Below are 26,467 nucleotides of genomic sequence, written 5' to 3'. Positions count from 1 at the left end.
TCATATGCTCATCCACTGAGATTTAAACATGTCCCAGAAATGTGTATACAAGTAATTACAAGACATAGGTAATATTAGCACAACTACCAACAAAGATTTTTAGGGGTATAATTCAGCCTGGAGGCTAAAAGACCAATTTTTCAAGATTCCTTCTTATCTTAATTGAGATCAATTAAAGATCTATACAATGATTCATAAACAGTCAGTGCTAAACATACTCTTTATCTGTTCATGATCCTCACAGATAACTATAATTGACCAACTATAATAGAATGGAATCTCACTCACCAATACAATCAACCACAAGTCAACAAGGCTTTTTGTACCCTTCCTCCCTACTATATCTGCAAAATCTCACTCTGTGAAACTCATCATTGCAGTGAAGTCAGGCCCCCTTACAAATCTTCGGAGAATATAATTCTTCAAAGGCATTTGACTATGAGGAATTCTCCCTTACTTCACCACACCTGCTTTAGGTTGTAAACCATATGGAATATATTATACTCATACTAACTATTCTTCAATAACTTCAGAAGGCAATTCTAAATTTTTAATGCAACCTGTAATGCACATGTTTTGAAATAAGATTTTCTTAGTAATTACTGTTTCTTCATTGGCTCAAGGGAGCTAAAATTAGCTTTTGTAGATCACTTCTGATCTGAATCCCAGTTTTTTGTACAAAAGTTCTTGGGCAACAGGCAAGGTTTATGATCTTAGTATATGACACTCCACTCCTGTTATGGCAAAGTGTTTATATTAAAGTGGGTGCGTTTTCTGTCTTATAACAACTACCAGCAGGACTCATTCTCTAATATGCAAAAGTTGTTTAAAAACCTAGGTCATTCAAGATTAGGACATTTCAGATAATTTTTTTTTTTACACAGAATACTTTTTAAATTAATAGTGTTGACTCTCAAAAAGTAAAAACTAATGAGAAGGAAATACTCCTTGAAAACACTGGGTTAGTTTTCAGATGATGAAAGACAAAAAAATAAATAAAAATGAACAACTAGTGTTTAGAAGAAATTACAAGGAAGAAAAAAAATTCTATATCCCTCCTCTTATCCAACTCATTAAACATAAGAAAATGTTACTCTTGGCCTCACTATCTTAAAGTGCAAAACTCTGTGAACTGTAGTCATACATAGAGCATCTAAACATGTAGCCTTCTACATCCTGAACCCAGATTAGGAAAAAAGTGTTTGCAGAGATGAAAATCCTGATTCCAGTAGGAATTCTCCCAACACAAAGACTCAGAGAGACTGTGTCCAAAACAATACATACTGGGTGCCTGGGTGACTCAGTTCGTTAAGCCCTGCATTTGGCTCAGGTCATGATCCCATGCTCCTGGGATGGAGCCGAGAACCAACCCCCGCTCTCCCCATTGCATCAGGCTCCCTCCTCAGCGGGGAGCCTGCTTCTTCCTCTCCCTCTGCCTACCTCTTCCCCTGCTTGTGCTGTCAAATAAATAAAATCTTTAAAAAAAAACATATTAAACACACAAATTTCTGTATCTTTGCAGTTATTGGTGATGATTCTGTTTTCAGCTGGTTTTTGTTATTGTTATGGTTAACAAGTAAATTAATTTCTATTATCAATAACATTAAATGTGAAAAAAAAAACTAAAAAGTTAGTAACCAGGATAGGGAATTATAACAAAGCAGATTTTAAATTTTAAACTACCAATTTTTATATAACGCAGCAGTCTCCTAATGAAGAAATCTATTAGCAACATTTAAAGTTATGTTTGTACATGGGAGTAACCAGGAAAGTACTGACATAAAACAAACGCATGATTTTAGAAATCTAAGAAAGAAAACAACCATCACTCTACTCTTACATCATATTCTAAGACAGCAGAAAAATATGATAATCCAAGCTGAAATATTTTAGCAACATCATTGCTCACTTTCTGACTATCGAATCCAAGTAATTGGGGCTTAATGGTAAAAAATAAAATATAAATAAGCTATGTGATAGTAAAATTGAGAATAAGAACATTATTACTTAGAATTACATGTGAACATACATTTAAAATTTTAATATATTCAGCTATCAATCAAACTCTATGAATCAGAAATAAATGTGAAATCCAAATACTTTAAACAGATTTAAAAACACTGTTTTCTATTCCTTTTACCCACAAAGAATATATATTAATCATAATTCCATATGATGCAGAAAATATTTTAAGATTTTGCTACAAGCCTTCATGTTCCCAATTATGCACAGTGAAAAACTTTTTATGAATTCGAAGTTTTCAAAAATAAATACATGCAACTTAAAGTCCTCATGGCTGAATTTACCGTCTTGTGACCGTTCTGGCAGGCCACATGCAGTGCTGTCTGCCCCATCGCATCCTCAACATCGACGTCACTGACATGTTGTACAAGGTCATGGAGTAGTTCTGTCCGCCCATTCACAGCCAGCCAGTGTATCTGTACAGCCAGTTAGTTACTTAACATTTGTGCAAGGAGTGTTTCATAAAAACAGCAGATAAATAATGCTATTATTTCTCAAATGTGAGCATGATACACACACTAAAGATTAAAAGAAAAGCCCATATGTTTTCCTACATTCTTTCTATTTTTTTATGGGAAAAAATACGCATCAAGATGTAGGTTACAGCACCATGTACTTCAAAATCAAGCATTTCATGGATCAAAACAGTTAACGTATCCTAGACTTAGGATCAACAAATACCCTGCTTCCTAGATGATACTGGACTCTATGTACAGCTTGTCTCTAAACAAAATGTACTGGATACTTTTCCTTCCCCAGAAGCAAACAGGAGACATCATATTCTTTACTTCCTGTATTTTCCAAGTAATTCATGTATCACACACAAATAATCATATATAGGGAGAATAAAATAGTTGTAACTCTACCACTCAAAGATAATCAATGTTAAAACTTTGGACTATGCTATCCATGCATTTTTCAATTGACTGTTTTCCATTAAAAAATATATCATGAAACTTGTTTTAACATGGCAGCTTAAACACATGAATCAACTTCTATTTCTTCCCCAAACACCACTGAAATAACAATAAAGATATACTTTTTCTTAAAAGACAGACCCCTTACAATAAAGAAAAAAAAGAGATTATAATAGCAACAAGTTTTGCAAGTTAAAAGCTTTTGTCTGACTTGTCAGAACAAAAAGGTGAATCCTAAACAAGTAATAGAAAAAGCCAAGGAAGATGATTCAAGTCACTAAAATCCCAGAAGACTCAAGAATCGGTGGTAAGCATCTTGCATCTCCTGCAGTAGGGATGAACTGGTAGATTTAAACACTTATATCCCCAACCCTCCCCAACACTTCCAGGCCAATAACTGCCCCTACCCACTCTGAGAGAACACAAGAGGCTTGAAAACAATCTCTAGATAAGTGACGCTAGGCACAATGAAGCAAGAATATCACACTGAAAAAGGGAGATGAAGTCAAGTTTACATACTGAATACTGAAATGCCAAAGAATTCTCCTCTACCTGATATCCAGAATGCTAACACCCTCCTGGCAATTGTTAGAGCTTTCTCTGAGGAATCTAACCAGCCTGAGAGTAAATGCCTAAAGAAATTGATACCAGGAAGGATCTAAAGGCAAATGCCCAAGAGATCACCCTACACTGAAGCCCATGGTGAATAATCCTCATTCATTCAAACAGGGCTTTCAAATAGCTTTTCCCAATTCCACCAAACATTTGACAAATGCATCTAGTTTGGAAGACAAAATACAAAACAGAACAAAATACAACAAACAAACAAACAAACAAAAAACAGGAAGAAAAGAGCAGAGAAGGAACCATAAATATTAAAGAAAAAAAACAAAAAAAATTTTTAAAAGCTATATTTAATACTCTCAGAGAGAAAACATACTGACTGCATCCTTCAAACAAGAACAGGATATTTTTTTTTTAAAGGACAGTGAAAAACAAACAAACTCCTGGAAATTAATACTATGATAGAGACATGCAAACTCAAAAGATTTAGAAGATAATATTGAGGAAGCCTCCCAAGAAGCACAAAAAGACAAAGAAATGGAGAAACAAGAGAAAAGGTAAGAAAATTAAAAGGTTAGCCCAAGAGGTCCAATATTCAAATAACAGGAATTCAAAAAGGAGAGAACAGAGAAAACAGAGGAGTGAAATCTTCAAAGAAGTATTTTATGAAAATTTTTCCTGAGTTCCCATTACATGAGTTTCCGGGATGATAGTGTCTCAGTATTACCCAGCCAAATGGATAAAATTAAACCAAGCCCAGATCTATAATCCTGAAATTTTAGAACTCTAAATACAAAGTAGGTTCAATAAGTTTCTGGAGAGAAAAAACATAACAGGTTTCATGAAGAGTCAAGAATCTAAATGGTGGGTGCCTGGGTGGCGCACTTGGTTAAACTTCTGACTCTTGGTTTCGGCTTCAGTCCTGATCTGAGTTGTGAGATCGAGCCCCACATCCCTTTCTGTGCTCAGTGAGGAGTCTGTCTAAGACTCTCTCTCCCTTGGGCACCTGGGTGGCTCAGTAAGTAGGTTAACCGTCTGCCTTTGGCTCAGGTCATGATCCCAATGGTCCTGGGATCAAGTCCTGCATCAGGCTCCCTACTCAGCGAGGAGCCTGCTTCTCCCTCTTCCTCTGCCTGCCACTCCCCCAGCTTGTGTTCTCTCCCTCTCTCTCTCTTTCTCTGTCAAATAAATAAATAAAATCTTAAAAAAAAAAAAAGACTCTCTCTCCCTCTTCCTCTGCCCTTCCCCCCACCCCATGCAAACACTCTCTCTCTCTAATAAATAAATCTTTAAAAAAATAGAAGAATCTAAATGGCACCAAACTTCAAAACTGAAAGCTAGAAGACAATGAAGCAACACTCAAAATTCTAAGAGAAAAGAATGTCCAGCCTAGAATTTTATTACCAGCTAAATTATTATTAATGATTACATAATCAGACTCAAGATTCAAGTAATGCAAAGTATCAACAAATTTACCTCCCATTAACTCTTTCTCAGTTAACTACTGGAAAATGTGCTCCACCAAAGTGAAAGAATGGCTATCTGCAAAGATAGACACAGAATCAATGTAAAAAAGAACCCAAAACAAGAGATAGGCAAAAGAAATCTCCAGGATGATGGTGAGGAGTCATTCCAAACAACAACTGTGAAGGAGGCCTAGAAATCACCCAAACCAGCTTAGAAAGGACAGAAGTCTCCATAAAAGACTCCTTCAAAACTAATCAAGAAGATGGGGGCGCCTGGGTGGCACAGCGGTTAAGCGTCTGCCTTTGGCTCAGGGCGTGATCCCGGCATTATGGGATCGAGCCCCACATCAGGCTCCTCCACTATGAGCCTGCTTCTTCCTCTCCCACTCCCCCTGCTTGTGTTCCCTCTCACTGGCTGTCTCTATCTCTGTCAAATAATAAAATAAAATCTTAAAAAAAAAAAAAACTAATCAAGAAGATGAAAGACAGTGAATACTTACCATGAGGGTATTTACAAAGCTCAGGAAAAGTTTCATAATGAATAATAAGTACTTAGAAAAGTTTTTTAAAAAATTTTAAGCTGCAGGGCACCTGGGTGGCTCAGTTGGTTGACTGCCTGCTTCTGCTGAGGTCATGATCCCAGGGTCCTGGGATCGAGCCCTGAGCCTGGCTCTCTGCTCAGCTGGCAGTCTGCTTCTCCCTCTGCTCCCCCCCCTCATGCTTGCTCACTCTCTCTCTCCCTCTCTCTCTCACGTGTGTGCTCACCCTTGCTCTCAAACATATAAATAAAATCTTTAAAAAATTTTTTTAAATAAATAATAAAAAAAGTTTAAGCTGCAATAAGACAAGAAACAAAGACATACAGATTGGAAAGGAAAAGATAAAATTATCTCTACTTGCAGATGACATGATTGTCTACATAGAAAACCCTAAGGAATCTACAAAAAAACTTCCAGAACTAATAAGTGACTTCAGCAAGGTCACAAGAATACATGATCAACACACAAAAAAGGAATCTAATTTCTACATACTATCAGTAAACATGCAGAAACCGAAATTAAAAACATAATACCATTTAGTATTGCTCCAAAGAAAATGAAACTTGGCTATACGTATACACTTAAAACACGAACAAGATCTTATGGTGAGCAGTACAAGATGTAAAATTTCATTTACAAAAAGAAATCAAAGACCTAAATAAATGAGGAGACATACTGTGTTTATAGTAAAGATATCAATTCTCAAACTGATCTATACATTTAATATAATCTCAGTAAATATTTCAGCAAGGTTTTTTTTGTCATAGTCAAGTTTATACTATAAATAAATTTATTCTATCTGTAAATTTCTGGCAAGGAAACCAGAATAGCTAACACAATCCTGACATAGGAAAATAAAGTGGGAGGAATTACTCAACCAGATATTAAGGCTTACTATGACGGTGTGGTATTGGCAAAAGGACAGCCACATAGATCTGTGAAACAGAATTAAGAACCCAGGGAAAAGTCCATATGAATATGCCCCACAGATTTTTGAGGAAGATGCAAAACCAATTTCATGCAGGAGGATAGTCTTTCAACAAACAGTGCTCGAGTAATTGGACTTGATAAGCAAAAAAAAAAAAAAAAAAAAAAAGAACCTCAACTTAAACATCCCATCTTACACAAATATTAGCTCAAAATAGATCACAGATTTAGATGTAAAATACATAATAATAAAAATTTAGAAAAAAGATCTGAAAAAATCTTCAAGATCTAGAGTCAGGCAGAGTTCTTAAACTTGATACCAAAAGCATAAACCGTAAAAGGAAAAACTGATATATTGGCCTTCAGCAAAATTGAAAACCTTCATATGAAAGATAAAGAATTAAAATGGCAAACTAGAGATTAGGAGAAAATATTCGCACATCATATACCTGATAAAGGACCTATATCTTCAGTATATAAAGAACTCTCACATCTCAAGAGTTAAAGGAAATCCAATTAAAAAATGGGCAAATGACATGAAACGATATTTGACATAGAAAAATATATGGACAGCGAAATTACTCAAAGAATACAAAAATACTAATTCAAAGGGATACATGCACCTCAATGTTTATAGCAGCATTATCTACAGCAGCCAAACTATGGAAACAGCCCAAGTGTCCATCACCTGATGAATGTATAAAAATGTGATATAAAAAAACCAAAAAAATAAAAATAAAAAATAAATAAATAAATAAAAAGATGTGAGATATATATATACAAGAGAATATTACTCAGCCATAAAAAATGAAATCTTGCCATCTGCAACGACACAGATAGACAGTATTAGGCTGAGTGAAATAAGTCAGTCAGAGAAACACAAATACCATATGACTTCACTCTTATGTGGAATTTAAGAAACAAAAAAAAACAAGAGAAGGGAGAAAAAAGCCAGGGGGGAAAGGAGGGGGAAGAGAGGAGAGGCAAACCAAGAAACAAAAACAAACTGACAGTTACCAGAGGGGAGGTGGGTAAGGGGGCAGGGGAAGAATGAGTTAAACAGGTGATGGAGATTAAGGAGTACACTTGTTGTAATCAGCACTGAATCACTATATTGCACACCTGAAACTAATATAACACTGTAGGTTAACTGGAATTTAAATAAAAACTTAAAAAAAAAAAAGATACACAGCAAAAAAGCACATGAGAAGATGTCAATTAGGCAAATGCAAATTAAAACCACAATGAGATAGCAACTACACACGTATTCTTATGGCTAAAATAAAAAACAATGACAACGTCAAATGCTGGGGAGAATGCTGAAAAACTAGATGACTCATATATTGCTGCTGAGGGTATAAAATGTTGCAGGCACTCTGGAAAAGCCAGGCAGTGCATTTTAAAACTAAACATGAAACTATCATACAACCCAGCCATTGCATTCTTGGACATTTATTCTAGAGAAATGAAAAGTTTTACTTCCACACAAAAACCTGTATACTAATGTTTACGTTTATAGCAGTTTTATTCAAGATAGCCCCAAACAGGAAATAACCCAGATGTCCTTCAACAGGTAAACGGTTAAACACACAATGGTACATCTACACCAAGGAATACCAGTCAGCAATATAAAGGAACAAACTACTGACACATACAACAACCTAGGTCACTCTCCATGGAATATGATGAACACACAAAAGCCAATCCTAAACGGTTCCATACAAGATGCTTCCATTTATATAACATTCTTAAAAGGACATAATTTTAGAAATGGAGAACAGATTAGTGGTTGCCAAGGTTAGGCATAGGATGAAAGGGAGGAAAGGTGTGGTTACAAAAGAAGAGCAACGCAAAACATCTTTGTAGAGTTGGAAACGTTCAGAATATTGACTATGGTAGTGGACGCACGGACCTACACAGGTAACAAGACTGTATAGAACTTACTATACATACACACACACATATATAAAACTGGGTACAAATAAACAGGTAAAACTGGGGAAATCGGAACGAATCATATCAGTATAAATATCCTAGTCATGGTAATATACTACCGTTTTGTTAAATGTTACCATTGAGGGAAACTGGGCAATATATAGAAGGCATTCCTCTGTATTATTTCTTACAGGTATATATGAATGTACAATTATCTCAATTTTTTAAGAATGCAATTATTAACTACATGAAAATCAAAATACTATGTAATAAAGAAAAGTAACTACAGCAAACTATTTGGTCTAACTATGAATAGTACGTATATAATTTTTTAAAAAATCAAAATACTGGGGGCGCCTGGGTGGCACAGCAGTTAAGCATCTGCCTTCGGCTCAGGGCGTGATCCCAGAGTTATGGGATTGAGCCCCACATCAGGCTCTTACGCTATGAGCCTGCTTCTTCCTCTCCCACTCCCCCTGCTTGTGTTCCCTCTCTCTCTGGCTGTCTCTATCTCTGTCAAATAAATAAAATCTTTAAAAAAAAAAATCAAAATACTGAAAAACAATCTAATTAAAATTACAACTATATTGGAAAGGTGTGAGGGAAATGTGCTTGTACATGATGGGATAAGGGGAGGTGGGGCTGAAAAAGATAGCAAATAACCTTATCTTCCATAAAGTCAACTGGTAATGCCTAAAACTGAAAAATCAAAAAACAGCAATAGTAGCGTGTTATTTAGATGTGAGGAAACAAAATTTTTACATCTATTAAAATAGTTGAGAAGAGCTAACTACAGAGTTAGAAGTTTATAGAGGCTGGGGAAGAAAGTCAAGAGAGTATTTCCTTTTCGGGGGTGGTCACAACATAGATGTACATTTGTTTGAGGCATAATGTCATACAATTCAAATGCCATACAATCCATTTATTTAAAGTATACACCTTAGTGGTTTCTGGTATATTCACAGTTGTGCAATCATCACCACAATCAATTTTAGAACATTTTCATCTCCCCAAAAAGAAACCCAATACCATTAGCGGTCACTGCCTATTTCCTCCCTTGTCCTGAGATAGATAGGTAAGATACATGTCTCACCTTGATTTTGTGTAAAGCAAGTCAACATTGCCTTCAGTAGTTTTTACTGATGTTCTTTTGCTTTGTTCTCATAGACCTCTGTTAGAGGCAATGAATTCTCTGACAGTTGTTGGGGAATGTTATAGGCAACTTCGTCAAACAATTATTCCACAACTCCTGTTGCTCCACTTTTATAATTTTGCTGAGTTCAAAACAAACCAAATTAAGTCCAGTTACCTCACCCCTAACAACAATATGTATAAGGCAGGGAAAAATCTACGAAATCCTGCCATGATTTTATGGTTTACGGTGCTGAATGACAGAGCCTTTGCAGACATCAATACTTTGAACTGTTCTTTTGCTTGCCACTATCCCCAGGCCATTCTTGACAATGTGCCTTAGTAATATTCAGGATGGGTGAGCATAAAATGTACTTCGTTCAAAAAATGGTGGGAGAGGGCACCTGGGTGGCTCAGTCAGTTAAGCATCTGCCTTTAGCTCGGGTGGTGATCCCAGGGATCCTGGATCCCCGCCCAGCAAAGAGCCTGCTTCTTCCTCTGCCTCTGCCGCTCCCCCTGCTTGTGCTTTCTCACTCTCTCTCTATCAAATAAATACGTGAAATATTAAAAAAAAAAAAAAAGTGGTGGGAGAGTGATTTTGAAGCTGAAGGTGGGAAGGGCAGGCTCTCTACTGCAGGCTGCTCTTGAGCACATCATCTTGAAGAAAAAAGCACATCTAGAAGCTAAAGATCTGGAAAGTGATCCCCATAACTATCCATGCCAAAGACCTTTGGAAAGGCTCTGAACCCCCAAGGTACCTGAACAACAGTTAAGCTCACCACTCTAATGTAGCATGCTCTCTTTCACCTCCAAGCCTTCACTAATCTATTCCATAGAGCCAAAATTCTCTTCCCCAGCTTTCTCCCGACCCCACAACTACCACTTTCACCAGTCTAATTTCTGTTTGTCCTTCTGGCCTCAGCTCATGTGCTATGTCCCTGGAATGCCTCTTCTAATGCCCTAGGTGAGAGGATGGGTCCCCTGCTAGGACTTCCATAGCATCTCGGTCTCCTATGTTGACATTCATTACACTGTGTTACCACTGACTGCTAACTTTCCAGTCTTTCTGTAAGGAAAAATAAGATAAAAACATGGAGGGAGGCAAATCATAAAGGACCCTTAACTACAGAGAACGAACTAGGGCGGCGGGTGGGGGGATAGGCTAAATGGGTGATAGGCTTTAAGGAGGGCACTTGTGATGAACGCTGGACGTTGTATGAATCACTAAATTCTACTCCTGAAACCAATACTGCACTAGATGTTAAGTAACTTGAACTTTAATAAAAACTTGGAAGAAAAAAAAAACTTTCCTATCTTCCTTATAAGTTTGGGGACAAGGACCACATTCATCACTCTATCCCACAACAGCAAAGGCCTAGCACATAGTAGGTATTCAAGAAATTCCTGTTGAAACAACAAATGAAGCAAGAAATATGAGGAGTCCTTTGTGAGGGTGATCAGCCTAGAAAGCATGCAATCAACAGTTCTCTCCTTTCGTAAGAAAAATCCTGGGGCTCTTGGCTCCTCATTGAAGGTTTCTTCCAACTCAGGAGCCATTGGCTTTACTGTCCCACATGTTTGGTGGCAACTATTCAGTCCTGCAGCAACACATTTTCACCAGCCCCGCTTCCTTCAGCTGATGGGGGGGGGGGGGGGTCAATGGGCCCAGCTGTTGAATTAATTCCATCATGGTGGTCTGGGACTAGGCAGAATCATGTTGGTGGCCAGAATAGTTTCCAAGAGGCACACTATACCATGCAGGGCCATAGGAGAAAACACGAAGGTTGGTCCCAGGCAGAAAGAGTGCAGAGACTATTTTTCTATAACAAGCTTTGTAGAGTCATTTGACTCTTTAAATATATGCATTAATATATATTTTAGGTAAAAATTTGATTTTAAAAACTTTTCTACTCTACTTTTCTTAAAAGTTCAGGAGTGATAGGGAGAAATTAACAGATAAAAATTTAAGTGATTAAACAGAGTATGTTAATATTGATCATCTTATCTTGCCTATACTAGTGTCCTAAGGATAGGTCTATGTCAGTTCCATAGTTTTATAATCCTCAGTAGTAGCTACCATATCACTAAGCATCTTGTAAATACTCACTCTACAGTTTTTCTTTATAGAGTAGATGGCATTATGTTGTTAATATATAACAAAATCCAGATTATCACAGGAACTGTGGATTCCATATAATAATGATTGAGGCATTCACGGAATAAAGCAAATCTTAGGGAAGCTGTTTTTTTATGCCCAGCACCCCCATTTTCAAAAAATTTTTTAATCTGAAAGTCTTGAAAACTGGCATGGTATATAAATAATATTCTCTATCCACAAATTAAAAGATTCAGAATCTACAAATACTACCAAAAAGGTAAAAAAAAAAAATTTTTTTTCAAACCAAGGAACAGACTTTTAACTACAGAGAACAAACTAATGGTTACCAGAGGGTAGGTGGGTGGGGGGATGGGTGACATAGGTGTAGGGGATTAAGAGTACACGTACCATGATGAACACTGAATAATGTATAGAATTGTTGAATCACTATAGTGTACATTTGAAACTAATAAAACACTGTATGTTAACTATACTGGACTTAAAATTAAAAACTTAATAAAAATTTTTTTCAGTTTTATTGAGGTAAAATTGACAAATAAAATTGTAGGATATTTAAAGTATATAACATATTGACTTGATAGACATTGTGAAAGGATTCTCACCATCCACTTAATTCATACATGCATAACATCACATATAGGAAGGTAAAATTTAATATATAAAATTTAACATCTTCTGTCACAACTTCAAAATAATTTCTCAATAATCTCATAATTCTATTTTATCTCTACTTCTAAAATGAAGAATGCTCCATTAAATGACGACAATGATTAAAATTTTTAAATTTCAGGTACAGAACTATTGAATCAATAAATTGTACATCTTAAACTAATATAACACTGTATATTAACTATATTGGAATCAAAATAAAAATCAAATTTTAAAAAATTTTTGGATTTCAACAATCTTTTCAGAAATATCCCACACTACCTCCAAATAAACATCTATATGGGTCAAAAATACATTAACTTATTTTTGAAAAGAAAGTGACACAGCAAAATGGGTAAAAGTACTAGTTCAGGTAAGCTGTAACAAGTTTGAAGGATATAGAACAAAATATTAACAGTGATTATCTCTGAGGACAGACGATACAGTTAGTGATCAGTCCATTCATTACTTTTCCTTTCCACCTAGCTATGCAATTTTTCTGAAATGTACATATTAAAATAATTTAAATTTAAAAGTCATAATGAAAAATAGCTCTCCTATAATGAACTCATAACACAGCAGAGATGCTCCTAAAATATCCCCTGAAAGTCAGTAACAAAAGCTAGAGGAATAAGCCTTCAAATTAAATGAAAGGTCACAAACAAAAAGGAGAAAGGAGAAACATAGTGAACCCATAACTTCTCTTAATAAACACAGCAGAGAACTATGTTTCAAATCTTTCTGCATCTTCTTAATTACACAAAGAAGTAACCTGCAGAAACACTTGCACTATACTATGCATTATTATCACCTTCAATATTATTTTCTAAAAAGTATTTTAAAACTGTCACATAAAATTCTTAGCACTTACTGCTGTAAGGCCTTCATTATTACAAATGTTGACATCAGCACTGTATTCTAATAATTTACTCATGCATTTCTTCTGCCTGAAAAGAAAAAAGAGACACAGATAACTGGTACGAGAAAAATAAGCAAATGACAATTATTTTACTGAAATACTGACTACACTCAACATTAACTGATGGCAAGTATCAATCTATAGGTTTTTAAACAAACATTAAAACATTTGAAATAAAATGAAAAATTGGACATATAAAAAATATGTAACAGTGTATATGTAATAGCATATTATGTACCATATGTTACATATATGGTATTAACATATGGATATACTACATATATGGTACTATATATGATATATACAGAACAGATACTAAATAGAGTATGTACGTGTATATGTTACTATTTACTCAATTAGATCATAAATTTCAAGCCATGAATTGTGTATTTCTTTAATAAACTCAATATTAAGCACAGCTAGCTGCTCTCAATGAAACTCAATAAAACTTTACTATTAATTATTCAATCTTTTAAGTTAATAGCTAAAATTTTTATTAACTGAATAAATCTTTTTAAAGTGGAACAAATTACTTTTCTAGCTTTGGTTTTTGTATCTGAAATGAAATTAAATGTCATTTAAAAACAGCATTATAATCAAAGAAAAGAAAGAGAAAGTTCTGAGTAAACTTGTAAGTTCAACATTTACAAAGCTTATCTAATACACTGTTCTGAACACCGTAGTTAATAAATCTTCAATAATCCTGAGACAACAGACCAGACAGCCCTATTAAAATTAATACATTGTTTAAAACATGTGTTTGTGTGACAACTGGATTTCGAAAACATCTTCAAGAGCCTGTCTTAGACTACTGGCATATGGCCAAAATAAACACTTAGGTGGAAATGAGCCGGGAAATAGTCCCAAGGAGGTGTTTAGGAGGAGCCGATAAAGAAAAGGAGCAATCCATAATGCTCCCTATCCCAAAAATGAATCACAAAAGACAGAGAGCACGATGAGAGAAATGCATGCTTTTTTTCTCATTTAACAATCATTATTGATACTTTATAGAATCTCAGTATGTCAAAACAATTCACTAAATGAGCACTTATTTTGCCAAGAATTAGAGCTAAAATATTAATTAATACATGGGCTTTGCCCTTTATGAGGTCACAACCTAGCCCAAAAAATACAGAAAAAAATCATGTTTCAAATTTGACCAAAATGCAACCTAAGAATACACAACAATTTTGAAGTCTTTTTTTTTTTTTTTTTTAACAATCTCATATAATCATGAGCAACACTGGATCCTCCTGTACAGGAAGCAACTATTTTCCTGCCCAGATATTGCAACAATTATGGGAAGCTTATGGTAACCCAAATGACACAGGGGCAAACCATCCTAGTGCTCGGTGGTAGCTTAATGGGTCTTCTACTGGAAAGGAGGGCAATTAAGCACCAACGCACCCAGCACTAACGGTTAAAGAGAGGAATAATAAAACAGGCCAGAAGAATTATACTACTCATCTAATGATAACTGAGGGATCAAAACAAAAAACAAACTCCCAAAAACTGATGGACAAGCAAAAGGGGCAGAAGTCCCCTCCAACTTCTGCTTCAATCTAGACAAATTTGAACTCATAAAGAAATTGTAATAAAAAGCTATTTCTGAAAACATCAGAAGCTACGGGAAGTAACATGTACTCAAGCTACTCAGCAAACATTTATGGAGCAACTCTAAGTTGTACAAGGCACCCAGTAACAAAAACTAAAATAGTCAAGTACTAAATATCAAAATTAATCTTTAGAGAAACAGAAAGGCATCCAAATTAGATATTACGTTAGGGTTACAAACTCTTCTTATTCCTTCCCTCCTCACTGACTTGCCGTGTGAATCAAGTGATTTCTGTCATATTTCTTCACCTTTAAATGTAACAGTCTCCAACTTTAATGTTCTCACACACCCACCCAAAAAAAGATAAATATGTAAGGTGATAGTGATGGATGTGTTTATTAACTAAATGCAAGGAATCCTTTCACAATGTATAGGTCTATCAAATCATAACGATGTATGCTTTAAAAATCTTGTAATTCTGTTGCTTATACCTCAACAAAGTTAGAAGAAGAAAAAAAGTAATAATCTCCTAAATGACTTAAGTCTCTGACTACAATGGCAATAGATATTTTATCCCCACATTGCATTAATCTCTTTCCACTTGCAGTTGCTGAGATATTTTTCTATGTGTAATTTTTTGAAAGAGCTTTGTCACTATCCTACCAATGCTTGGGATAATGTATCTAGATCTGAGATCAATTCAGCAAGGAATTAATTCAACAAGATCTATCACCTTGGGTGTGACACCCTACAAACAAAACCAGTGTGGCTAATTATTATAAAACCAGTTGTTTAATCAGCACATTGATACCTTGTTACCTATCAGAACAGTGGACAACTGGTTCACATGCTAAATCAAGAAATGGATCAGACAAAACAGGATCAAAGGAGTATGCCTTTCCCCTGTCCAACCTAGATATCACTATGGTTCTTATATTTTTGGTTCCACTTCAATCCTTGTATGCAAAAATTTGGTCTCAGAATGATGCAGTATACAATTTTAGTCCCATATCTCAGTTAGGCAACTACATCAACTACCTAGAATTCCAGGTCAAAACAGGAAACAAAAATATTTTCAAGAGTAATCAAAAAAAGAGGGGCATCTGGGTGGCTCAGTCAGTTAAGGATCTGCCTTCGACTTATGTCATGATCTCAGGGTCCTGGAATTGGACGCAGCAGGGAGTCTGCTCCTCCCTCTCCCTCTGCCCCTCTCTCTCGCGCCACTGATGCTCTATCTCAAATAAATAAATAAAATCTTAAAAAAAAAGAGAGAGAGAGTAAACAAAAAAAGAAACACATAGGAATATACCTTTGTGTGTATGTGTGTGTGAGAGAAACAGGGGGAGGGACAGAGGGGGGTAGGGGCAAAGGGAGAGGGAGAGAGCAAATCTTAAGCAGGTTCCATGTCCAGCACAGAGCCCAATACCAGGCTGGATCTCACAACCCTGAGACCATGACCTGAGCTGAAATCAAGAGCTTGAAGCTTAACCAACTGAGCCACCCAGGTGCCCCAGCAATATACTTTTATATATATGTTTTATATCATTTGAAACATGTTTATAAATATAAGTTCTTCAAACACTGAGTCAAATGCTACTTATCTCATTTTAAACATAATTCTAGGCGTTTGGTATGGTTTCTGAATCCAACAGAATTTTGTTTAAAGATTTACTTATTTTAGAGAGACAGCGCACACACATACACACTCCCACACAAGAGAGGGGGGAGGGGTAGATGGGGGGAGAGAATCACAAGCAAACTCCCTGCTGAGTGTGGAGCCCAATGTGGGGCTCGATCCCAGGACCCTGAGATCATGATCTGAGCTGAAATCAAGAGTCGGACACTTAACCAACTGAGCCTGGGTCCCCAGGCACCCCTCAGCCCAAAAGAATTTTAAGATGTAAAAAATAGTGGTAAGTAGAGGCAGACACAGAGATGTGACATCTGAAATTCTCAACAAAAAAGGGAGAAAGAAAGCCATAAAAAGTATAGTAGAGTTTAAAATAGCACACAATGGGGGTGCCTGGGAGGCTCAGTCAGCTAAGTGTCTGATTCTTGGTTTCAACTCAGGTCATGATCTCAGGGTCCTGAGACGGAGCCCCAAGTCGTAGGCCCCATGCTCAGCAGGGAGTCTGCTTGATAGACTCTCCCTTTGCCCCTGCCTCCACTCTCTCCCTCAAGCATCTCTCTTTCTCTTTCTCTCTCAAATAAATAATTTTTTAAAAAAATAAAATAAAATAAAACAGCACACAATAACATAAAGCTGCTCATAATGAAGACCAGAGTTATCAGGAAAAGGCAAAAATATATTTACATTTTGGAAATACTACCTTGATAAGGGGAAAAATTATTTAATAAAAAATTTCAAAAGGAAGAGTACAAAAGACATTATTTATTTAGAAAAATTTTGTCATAATTAAAAGGAAAAATAACCTTTGGCACTGAAAGGAGTAAGCTACCCTAATTTCGAAAGCTTACTATGGTATAGCCCATTCTCAAAAAGTTATAAATAAGCTGGGTATATTTATTCTGTCTTTAATCCCATCAATAAAATTAACTGAATAAGCAATTTAGAAAATAAGGTATGGAAGTAGATGTGGAAAAGAATGGTCAGGAAAAAGAACACCAAAAAAAGAGGTGACAATGACGCTTTTTAGAAAATAAAATATCATTATAATACAAGTAAAAATGAACTTCAAGAATATTTTCAAGAAAAAAGTATTAGTAAGCAATTTAATAAATTGTTAAATATGATAGTTATTTAAATATTGAATATAATTACCCACAATCCTCTTCCCAAGGCAAATATTAGTAAAAAAAAAAAAAAATCACCAAATCAAGAGTGCCTTGAATACTCATAACTGATAATACAACTTAAGCTACTCAAGGAGACAAAATATTTACCCATTTCTAGCTGCCAAATGAAGAGGTGTACAGCCTGAAATATCTTGATAGTTAGGATTTGCTCCTTTCTTTAATAGCAGGACCAAGCATTCCACCGATCCACAACTAAAACAATATTAAAAACAGTTCAGATACATTCAATAAACAGCCACAGTGACATACCTTAATTAAAAAAACAAAAAGCTCTATTACACACATTATTTTTGAGGTCCGTTATTCACCTACAATTTGATTTAACTTGTCACAAATAGTAAATATCCTCTACTTTCAAAAAGGTACATTCTATTATGAAAGCTATAAAGTATTTGAGATGCTCAAATAAAGCAAAATAAAGTATTAATACATAAAAGAAACACATAGTATTCTCAATTTTTTGGCCTTCCAGAAGCCAAATTTATTATGAAAAATTAATTTTAACATATCTACCTAAGTCCTGAAAGGAAGTTAGATATCAATAATTGATTGACTACATGCTGGAAGATTATGGATAAAAATCATTCTCACACCTAAGTAAAAAATATAAAGTCAATGGCTTCATGTGCAGTTAACATATAAAATGTCATACTGGTAGGATGAGAGAAAAATGTCAGTGAATGTACCCTCTCAAGTACATGCAGGAAAGACAACCTACTGATCTGCTCTACAGCAAGCTAAGATAGTAGATGTGAGACTTGAGTCTGGTCTCAAGGTTAACATATCTAGAAAAGAATGCAAACAGAGCACACTATGCTCTAAACAGAATAAAGAACCATTCAGCAGTCCGTTCTCATCTCTTCCCATAAATATTGTGGGACAACACTGATCCAAGGCTTACTGATCACTGTGCTAGACCAGACTATAATCCAAAATATCTTCCTTCTTACTTTGCTGCAATGTGAAGCAAGCTTCTTTTCACACGTCCAAATGCATAATTGACGTCAAACTTTGAATTTGATAGTAGCTCAGAAACAGACCTAAGCCAAAAGAAAATAAAAGTCAATATGTTAAAAAAAAATGCTTTTTAAACATATTAACTCAAGTTAATAGCCCTTCAGTTACTCTAACCAATTATCCAAAAAGTTCTGTCCTACATCAACAAAAAAACAAAGCACTATTCTCTAAGCATAGCATGGTAGCCAGCACAGTTTCATTCAAAAAACAACTGCACTGGGGCACCTGGGTAGCTCAGTCAGTTAAGCATCTGCCTTCGGCTCAGGTCATGATCCCAGGATCCTGGAATGGAGCCCCGCATCAGGCTCCCTGCTCAGTGAGGAGTCTGCTTCTCCCTCTCCCTCTCCCTCTGCCTCTCCCCCAGCTTGTGCTCTGTCTCTCTTGCTCTCAAATAAAATCTTAAAAACAAAAACAAACAAAAAAAACTGCACTGACCTATAAACTGGTGTTGAAGTTTTCCTCATCTACTGATCTGTATCATCTGCTCTGAAGACACCTAAGTTGGCTTCAATTCCTCCTAGATTCTTGAGAAACAGAGTTGGGCTGGCTGCTCCCCTTGCAAAACGTATAGCCTATCTATATTAATTTTGGCCAAATAAAAATCAGATTTAAACATGTTTTAGTTGTATCACACAGGAAGTTTAAAGCAAAAAATTATTTATATTTTAAACTTGTTTCAAAACAGTTTCCTTGTCACCTTATTATACCAACTACCCAATGGCTAACCATAGCAGTGCCTGCTACAAGTATAAACATCTTATCACCCAGCCAGATAACTATACTTCATATGAGCCCTGTAAAAAGAGTGTCCACACTACATCAATCAAAAGAACAACAAAGTAGAACATTAGGAAGTAAGCTGTCCATCAGCCCTATCCTTTTGCAATAAAGATCAGTAGTGATCTCTGATTGCAACCATCACCATGTTTTTTCTGTCAGTGACCAACTGAATAACTTAATATCTGATAATTTGTTGAGAACATCTCTTACCATAGAATTTTACAATTGAGATAGACCTTGGATAATCCTGGTTTTTATTTCACAGACAATAAACTGTAACAGAGGTTAAGTAACGTGTCCCTGGACAACATCTATGATCAAACTGTGTGTGTGCTTGTATGTGTACATAACATAGGTAAACTTATACTTCTCATATTTTTGAGGGTTTTTTTTAGTTTTGGGGGGTTTTGTTTCTTTCTTTCTTTTTTAAAGTAGGCTCCACATGCAGTGTGGAGTCTAACATGGGGCTTGAACTCATGACCCTAAGATCAAGACCTGAGCTGAGATCAAGAGTCGGACGCTTAACCAACTGAGCCACCCAGGCACCCTTCTTTTGTATATTTATACAAAAAGCATAAATTTGAAATAGGCACTCACCTGTGTTGATCAGCCATAACCATTGGCATTAATGTATAAACAGCAGTTTCGTTATCTGGGTAAAAAACAAAACAAAACAAAAACTAAACAAAAAACATAAAAAGAATTAATTTACGTCCTATTTTTTCCCCAAAGGGTGATATTTAAAACTACCTCAGAGTTTTCTTAATTACATATAAAAAGTGAGAAGAGGTGAAAGAAGGCTAAAGATAGTGCAGAATACCAGAAGCATTTCAAAATTTGCAACAATGCAGAATTTCTTATTCTAATGCTAGGCCCCGTTACATCATCACCAAAATGCTTAGGTTCTGGATTTGACGGAGAAAATGAGACCTAATATTTTCTGTAGCTTTATCAACAGAAATTTCTTTTACTTCCAAAAAAGTGTTTACTGACTTCATGTTTTATCAAACTTACATGTAGTTTGGAGGAACTTTAAGCATATATAGGTATTTTATATACATATATATGTTAAAATAATTCTAAAACATTAAATATACTTAGTACTTGCTTCTTGCCAATATTATAACAAAGGAAATTATTTTAGAAGCTTTTACAAAACAGCATTAAAATCTTACTTTCCCGTTACTTTACACTATTCACATTTTCAGTTATATCTTTTATAGAATAAGTTCACAGAAATAGGACCCAAAGAGAGAGGTTAAAAGTCAACAATATCTATGATATTAGACTATACTTATGTAAATTTCAGCTTTGTTTGGATTTATTTTTATATATTACTAATGGTCATTTCTCAAATCAATGCATTTTAGAGGTTTATGGTTTTTTGTAAGTTATTTACAGAGAAGTAACTCTGACAACTCTTAAAACATTAATGCCAATGCTAAAATTAAAGAGTTAAAGTTTCAGGAGGAAAAAGGGTTTTTGCATCGTATCAAAGTATCTCCCCAAAATACTAATTACAAAGGAAAACAGTAAATTTACAGTGGAGAACCCAGCAAATACCACCCTGACCAACTGATAAACAGCAATACCACCAGATATAATACATAGTGTTATCATGTAATATCATGTAGCCTCTGATACGATCCACTAAGAACAGCACATCATGAAAAAAGATCAGACAAACCTGGGTACTTTTATGCAACTTTTCTGTAAGTCTTGTATTACTTAAAATAAAAAGTTTTAACAAAAGAAGAAAAAAGGGGAATTGTTATCATTAAAAGAGTCTTAAGAAATGATCAACCAAGTATAGTATGTGGACTCTGGGTACTTATCCAAACACACCAACTGTAAGAGAATGTTTCTGCAAGAAGAAAACTTAATAAGGACTTGATGATAATAAAAATTATTGTCGGGGCGCCTGGGTGGCACAGCGGTTAAGCGTCTGCCTTCGGCTCAGGGCGTGATCCCGGCGTTGTGGGATCGAGCCCCACGTCAGGCTCCTCCGCTATGAGCCTGCTTCTTCCTCTCCCACTCCCCCTGCTTGTGTTCCCTCTCTCGCTGGCTGTCTCTATCTCTGTCTAATAAATAAATAAAATCTTTAAAAAAAAAAAATGATTGTCATTTGTGTCGGCTCTACCAATTGTATTGTGATTATGTTTGAAAAAAGCAGTTTACATATTTAGAAATATATACTGAAGAAATATACACCAGGGAGAAGGAAAAAAGTTATCACCATTTCTTCACATCTTTGTTCATTATTTCACTATGTGTAAGTATATCCCTGAAAAGCAATTTAGTCCTAGTCAGGACTGTTCACAAGTTCAGCATACAGAAGCAACAACTCTTTCACTACAAAAAAATAATAATACCAAAAAATCCTAGTCCTAGAAGCCCAAAAGTTTTAAATGATTATCTTAAAGGCACTGTTCTAAACATTTTACATGCATCATTTCTTTTATCCTATCACTTTATGAAGTAGGTACTATTATTATCACCATTTTACAAATGAAAAAACTAAGCACTAAATTAAGTAACAAACTGTGTGATGGTAGCATTAAGTCATTAAGCTTGAATTCAAACCTGGCTGATTCCAGAGCCCACACAGAAAAAATCTTATAGTACACCCGGTATACTACATACAGTAACCAAAAGGTCTACAATACAATACTTAGTCTTTTATGTGCAATACACTCTAATTTGTTTTATTCTCTTCTATTTCATTTTTTAAAATGCTGACTGCACTAAATTGTTCTCATTAACTACCAGTGAATCACCACCAGCAGTTGAAAAATACTCCACTCAGCCTCACTGGGCATAGCAACATTTTTTATCTCTCATGTGATACATGCCCCAACAAACATCTGAACTTCCAAACCATGACAATTTCATTAAGTCTCTCCATAATAAACAAAGTCATAAACAGGAAGTACCCTTATTTTTAATTTTAACTTATAAATCAAGTTAGTACATAATTTAAAGTGAGCATGAGCTTCATAAGGTTTGCATGGGTTTTATTTAATAGGGTGTTTATTTAGACAAAATTTAGATATAGATCTCACTTTTTAATTTACATATAACCTTATAAAAATATAGCTCACATACACTAAATGGTATGAGAAAATAAATATAACCACAACTATGATGCTAGGAGGAGACTATCCAGGAAATAGTATACTATGAAAGAACAGAATAAAATTTGTTCTCATGTGCTTCATTCTCCACACTCAGGAACATACCTTAAGAACTAGGTATATAATTAAAGTTTTCAGAGTGATAAAAAAAAAGCTTAATCTCTCACTTTTTTAGATATGTTGGCCATTTTGATTAGTTGATAAAGTTCCAGGACTCCACAACTAAAAGGAAACCTTAAAGAATAGGGGGCTCAGATTCATTATATTATATACTATTTCTCTTTAAACCAGCAAATGGGGGTAATTTTTAAAAAACTGATTATCACCCTAAGCAACATTCAAATATAGGTTAATATGGGCTCAAGTTCCATTATCTTACAACACAAGCTACATTCACTGTAAATTCAGTAATTTAAGACTATTTTCCCACATAATCAAACAAAATAAACCAATTTTTTAAAGTCCACTGAGAATCCATATCCCTAGAGTTATTTCTTTCTCTTCACTTCCTGTCTCACAAGAATATTCCTATATTAGCCCTGCCCAGGATGACTCAACAACCTGCACTCCATTATTTAGTGATATTACTTCACAGTAATACACAGGTTTTCATCATCCCAAAGAAACATAAATGTGTTCTACCAGAATCCAATACAGTAAATCAAATCTGCAGCTTAATCCTATGCAACAAAGTTAATTTTGGAGTAAAAGCTGATTAAAAACTTTCTAACCTTAATAATGTGTTCCAATTAGATGCTTATTAATCACTGAATTCCAATACAGCAAAATAAGTAGCTGAAGATTTTCTAAATTTAGAGAGGTCTCAGAACTTTTGTGCAATCTTTAAAATGCAAGCACAACAATCCGGATTTATATAACTAGATTTTTATAACACATACATATATGTACTTGAAAGAGCCAATCTCAGAGAATTCAAAAAGAAAGATCCATCAGAACTTAGGAACAGGGGCGCCTGGGTGGCACAGCGGTTAAGCGTCTGCCTACGGCTCAGGGCGTGATCCCGGAGTTATGGGATCGAGCCCCACATCAGGCTCTTCCACTATGAGCCTGCTTCTTCCTCTCCCACTCCCCCTGCTTGTGTTCCCTCTCTCTCTGGCTGTCCCTATCTCTGTCGAATAAATAAATAAAATTAAAAAAAAAAAAAAAAAAAAAAGAACTTAGGGACAAAGGAACAAGGATGAGCAGATTCATTTTAATGAAAGAAAAACAAATGAAAGCCAAGATGCCACTCTTGCCTAGCAACATGGGAAAATGTTTCATTTTTACTTACTACTCTAGTTTCCAGGGACTCTCAAGACTGTTGGTGGAATTTTCTAAAGAGTTGAGAGGTTGAGACTCAGAGCTTTAAAAATGTTGACATAATTAGATCTGTAATTCCTCTTCCACTTATTAATCCTGAAGAAAGACTTAGAGGAAGACTAAGACTTAAAAACTACAAAGCTGCTCCTCATAAAATCTAGTATCAAAACAAAAATTAAATTCACTATTTGTTACACGTTTCCTATGAAATTGTGCAATGTCATTAGGCATATTTATAGATATTTTTTAAAAGTGATGTTTTCTAAGAGCAAAATAAAAGACTATGTACAGTATGATCTTAATTTGGTAGAGAAAAACAGAAAAAATAATAGAAGGAATAAAGAATATATGAACATTGTTACTGAATGGAAGAATAACAGATTTTTTAATTTTTCCTTCTTCTTGAAATTTTCTACAATGAAAATATATTACTTAATTTTAAGACCAGGAAACATTATCAAAGTCTTCTAAATCATATTTGTGTAAAAAATAGTGGGATTTAAACTAAGCAACACAATTGCCAATTCAATGAAACTGTGCATGCTGTGTTCTTCACTAACCCATACGAATAATTTGTATGGATTCAAAGGTAAAAGTTGGAAAGAAAACACAGAAAGTAGAAGTTCAACTTGGAAGTCTAGTTATTAAAATCATAATCATTTTCAGACAACTATTTCATACTAGCAAAGTACCAAGTAGAAAATTATTTTTCAGAAAGTCTCACAAATCATCCCTATTCTTAATCCCAAGTAGAGAAATTTTTTCATGAAAATTATCCCCAAAGTTCCCAGTCCCACATTTATTAGATGACTCTCTCCGAAGGTCTCCTATAACCTACAAATCACCTCTCCAGCAGCAATTCAAAGAAAGTTTTCAAAAATGAAAGCTACACTAATACAATGCATTAAAAAAAAAAAAAAAATCACCAGCCTTAACCTCCTAACCCTTCTCTCACCGGGGCACAGGGAACAGAAAGCCTCCTAGAGGAAGCACTACCATCTCCCACTGCCACTAAAAAGTGAGAATTCATGAGGCTGCAAACAAAACGGCTTTATTGCTCACCTTCTTTACTGCTAGCGCTTTACCTGCTCTAAAGAAACCGGGGCACAACGAACTAAAATTCCTGAACTACAAGGATCATGCCTTATTCCTCTCTGTGGAAGGAAGGTTCCCAACCCACACGTAGGTCTGATAAATGAATGAAGACAGGCTGGCATAGTTTCAAAGTGTATGTATACACAAGCACAGTACTTTAAGAGTACATATTTGATATTTAACACCCTTTTATTTGTGTTTATTGTCAAAATATCAAAACACAGTACTCTCCATTTCTGAAAAGAAAAGAAAAGAAAGGCTACTTGATTCCCGCTCTGCAGCTTAAAGTAAAAAAAACACTATTTTGGTGCATCTCTCTACCCCCAGTTATCAACGACTGTAAAATGACCCACAACTGTAATGTTTTCTGAATCCGGGTCTCCGACATCCGACTATTTCTGCCCCTTTGCCAAAACCCCAAATCGACGGTCGGGAGAGACTTCTTTCCTGCTTCTCCCAGCACCAGGGCCCGCAGAGCCCAGACCCTCCAGCAAACTCCCACCTGCCTGGGTGGGACCAGCGGGCGAGGGGTGGCCGGGGGTTCCAGCCTGGCCCCTCCCAGCTAAGGAAAGTAAATGTGGGCGTTTTCTCGGCTTTGGGTTAGTTTATCCACCCGACCTCGGCCCCCCCCCCCATCCCCGCCTCCGCCACGCCACGTATGCCCGGAACACCACTACCCCTCGCCCCGCTCACCCTCGGGCAGCTCGACGGTGCGCGCGCGGCGCAGCGAGCGCGTCAGGCGGTTGAGCTGCTCCATCGCTCTCTCCATCCTCGGCGCGCCCTCCGCGCCCACCCCGCCGCCCCGGCGGCCTCCGCGCCCAGCGCCCTACATCCCGCCCCCGGCCCGTTCGGAGGGCGCAGGCACAGACTCGCCCCAGCTAACGTCCGGAGCTGCACGAGCCGTTGGGGACCGCGTCCTGGGTCTGGAAGCCGGGGACAGCCGGACCGACCACTGACGGGACACCGACCGCCGCCGCTCGCGCCCTTCCTGCCACCGCCGCCGCTTCCCTCCCGGTTTCGCATGGCCTTCTGGGAACGGTAGTTCAGAGCCAGCGGACCAGCGCGCCTGAGGCGGAGCCACGCTAGGTTCGCCGGTGGCTCCGCGCCCAGACCACGCAGAAGCCCGGGTAAAGAGGCGAGCGGGGGAAGCGAAGCTAAGACTGGGCGTACCCCCAAGTTCCTGGAGAGACTAGCTGTGTGGCCCCACGCCCTCTCCTGCCCTCCAAAGTCATACAGGAGAGGAGCAGCTTCTTTCAATTCTGTCACTCTCCTATATAGCCGATTGGGGGTTGCACAGTTGTTTGGTTTTTTTTTCCACGTGTGACTTTATTTTTTTTATAATAATTTTTTATTATGTTATGTTAGTCACCATACAGTATATCCTTAGTTTTTGATGTAATGTTCAATGATTCATTATTTGCGGATAACACCCAGTGCACCATGCAATATGTGCCCTCCTTAATACCCAAAACCAGCCTATCCCAGTCCCCCACCCCCCTCCCCTCTGAAGCCCTCAGTTTGTTTCCCCACAGTCCATAGTCTCTCCAAGAGACTCCAAGGTT

At 36.4% G+C, this 26,467-nt stretch overlaps 1 protein-coding gene across 4 annotated transcripts in view; it reads right to left on the bottom strand.

The window, feature by feature from the left end:
- Positions 1–25,922, bottom strand: part of HACE1 (HECT domain and ankyrin repeat containing E3 ubiquitin protein ligase 1) — a 100,423-nt gene extending 74,501 nt beyond the window's left edge. Inside the window, exons 1-6 of one of the 4 annotated variants that reach the window (XM_026511728.4) lie at positions 25,599–25,921; positions 19,954–20,008; positions 18,510–18,599; positions 17,647–17,751; positions 13,140–13,215; positions 2,307–2,438 (exon numbers count right to left, since the gene is read on the bottom strand). In XM_026511728.4, coding sequence (XP_026367513.1) covers positions 2,307–2,438; positions 13,140–13,215; positions 17,647–17,751; positions 18,510–18,599; positions 19,954–20,008; positions 25,599–25,674 — 534 coding nt within the window. In that variant the 5' untranslated portion in view covers positions 25,675–25,921. Of the gene's footprint in view, positions 1–2,306; positions 2,439–13,139; positions 13,216–17,646; positions 17,752–18,509; positions 18,600–19,011; positions 19,153–19,953; positions 20,009–25,598 lie in introns of those variants that run through there. The other 3 variants (XM_026511729.4, XM_044388850.3, XM_044388851.3) reach the window with 3 other exon arrangements.
- Between the last annotated feature and the right edge of the window lie 545 nt (positions 25,923–26,467).

Source organism: Ursus arctos, unplaced genomic scaffold, assembly GCF_023065955.2.
Source record: "Ursus arctos isolate Adak ecotype North America unplaced genomic scaffold, UrsArc2.0 scaffold_13, whole genome shotgun sequence".
NCBI classification, from domain to species: domain Eukaryota; kingdom Metazoa; phylum Chordata; class Mammalia; order Carnivora; family Ursidae; genus Ursus; species Ursus arctos.
Note: the sequence above shows the minus strand (reverse complement) of the source record. Positions and strands in the feature narration are given on the sequence as shown.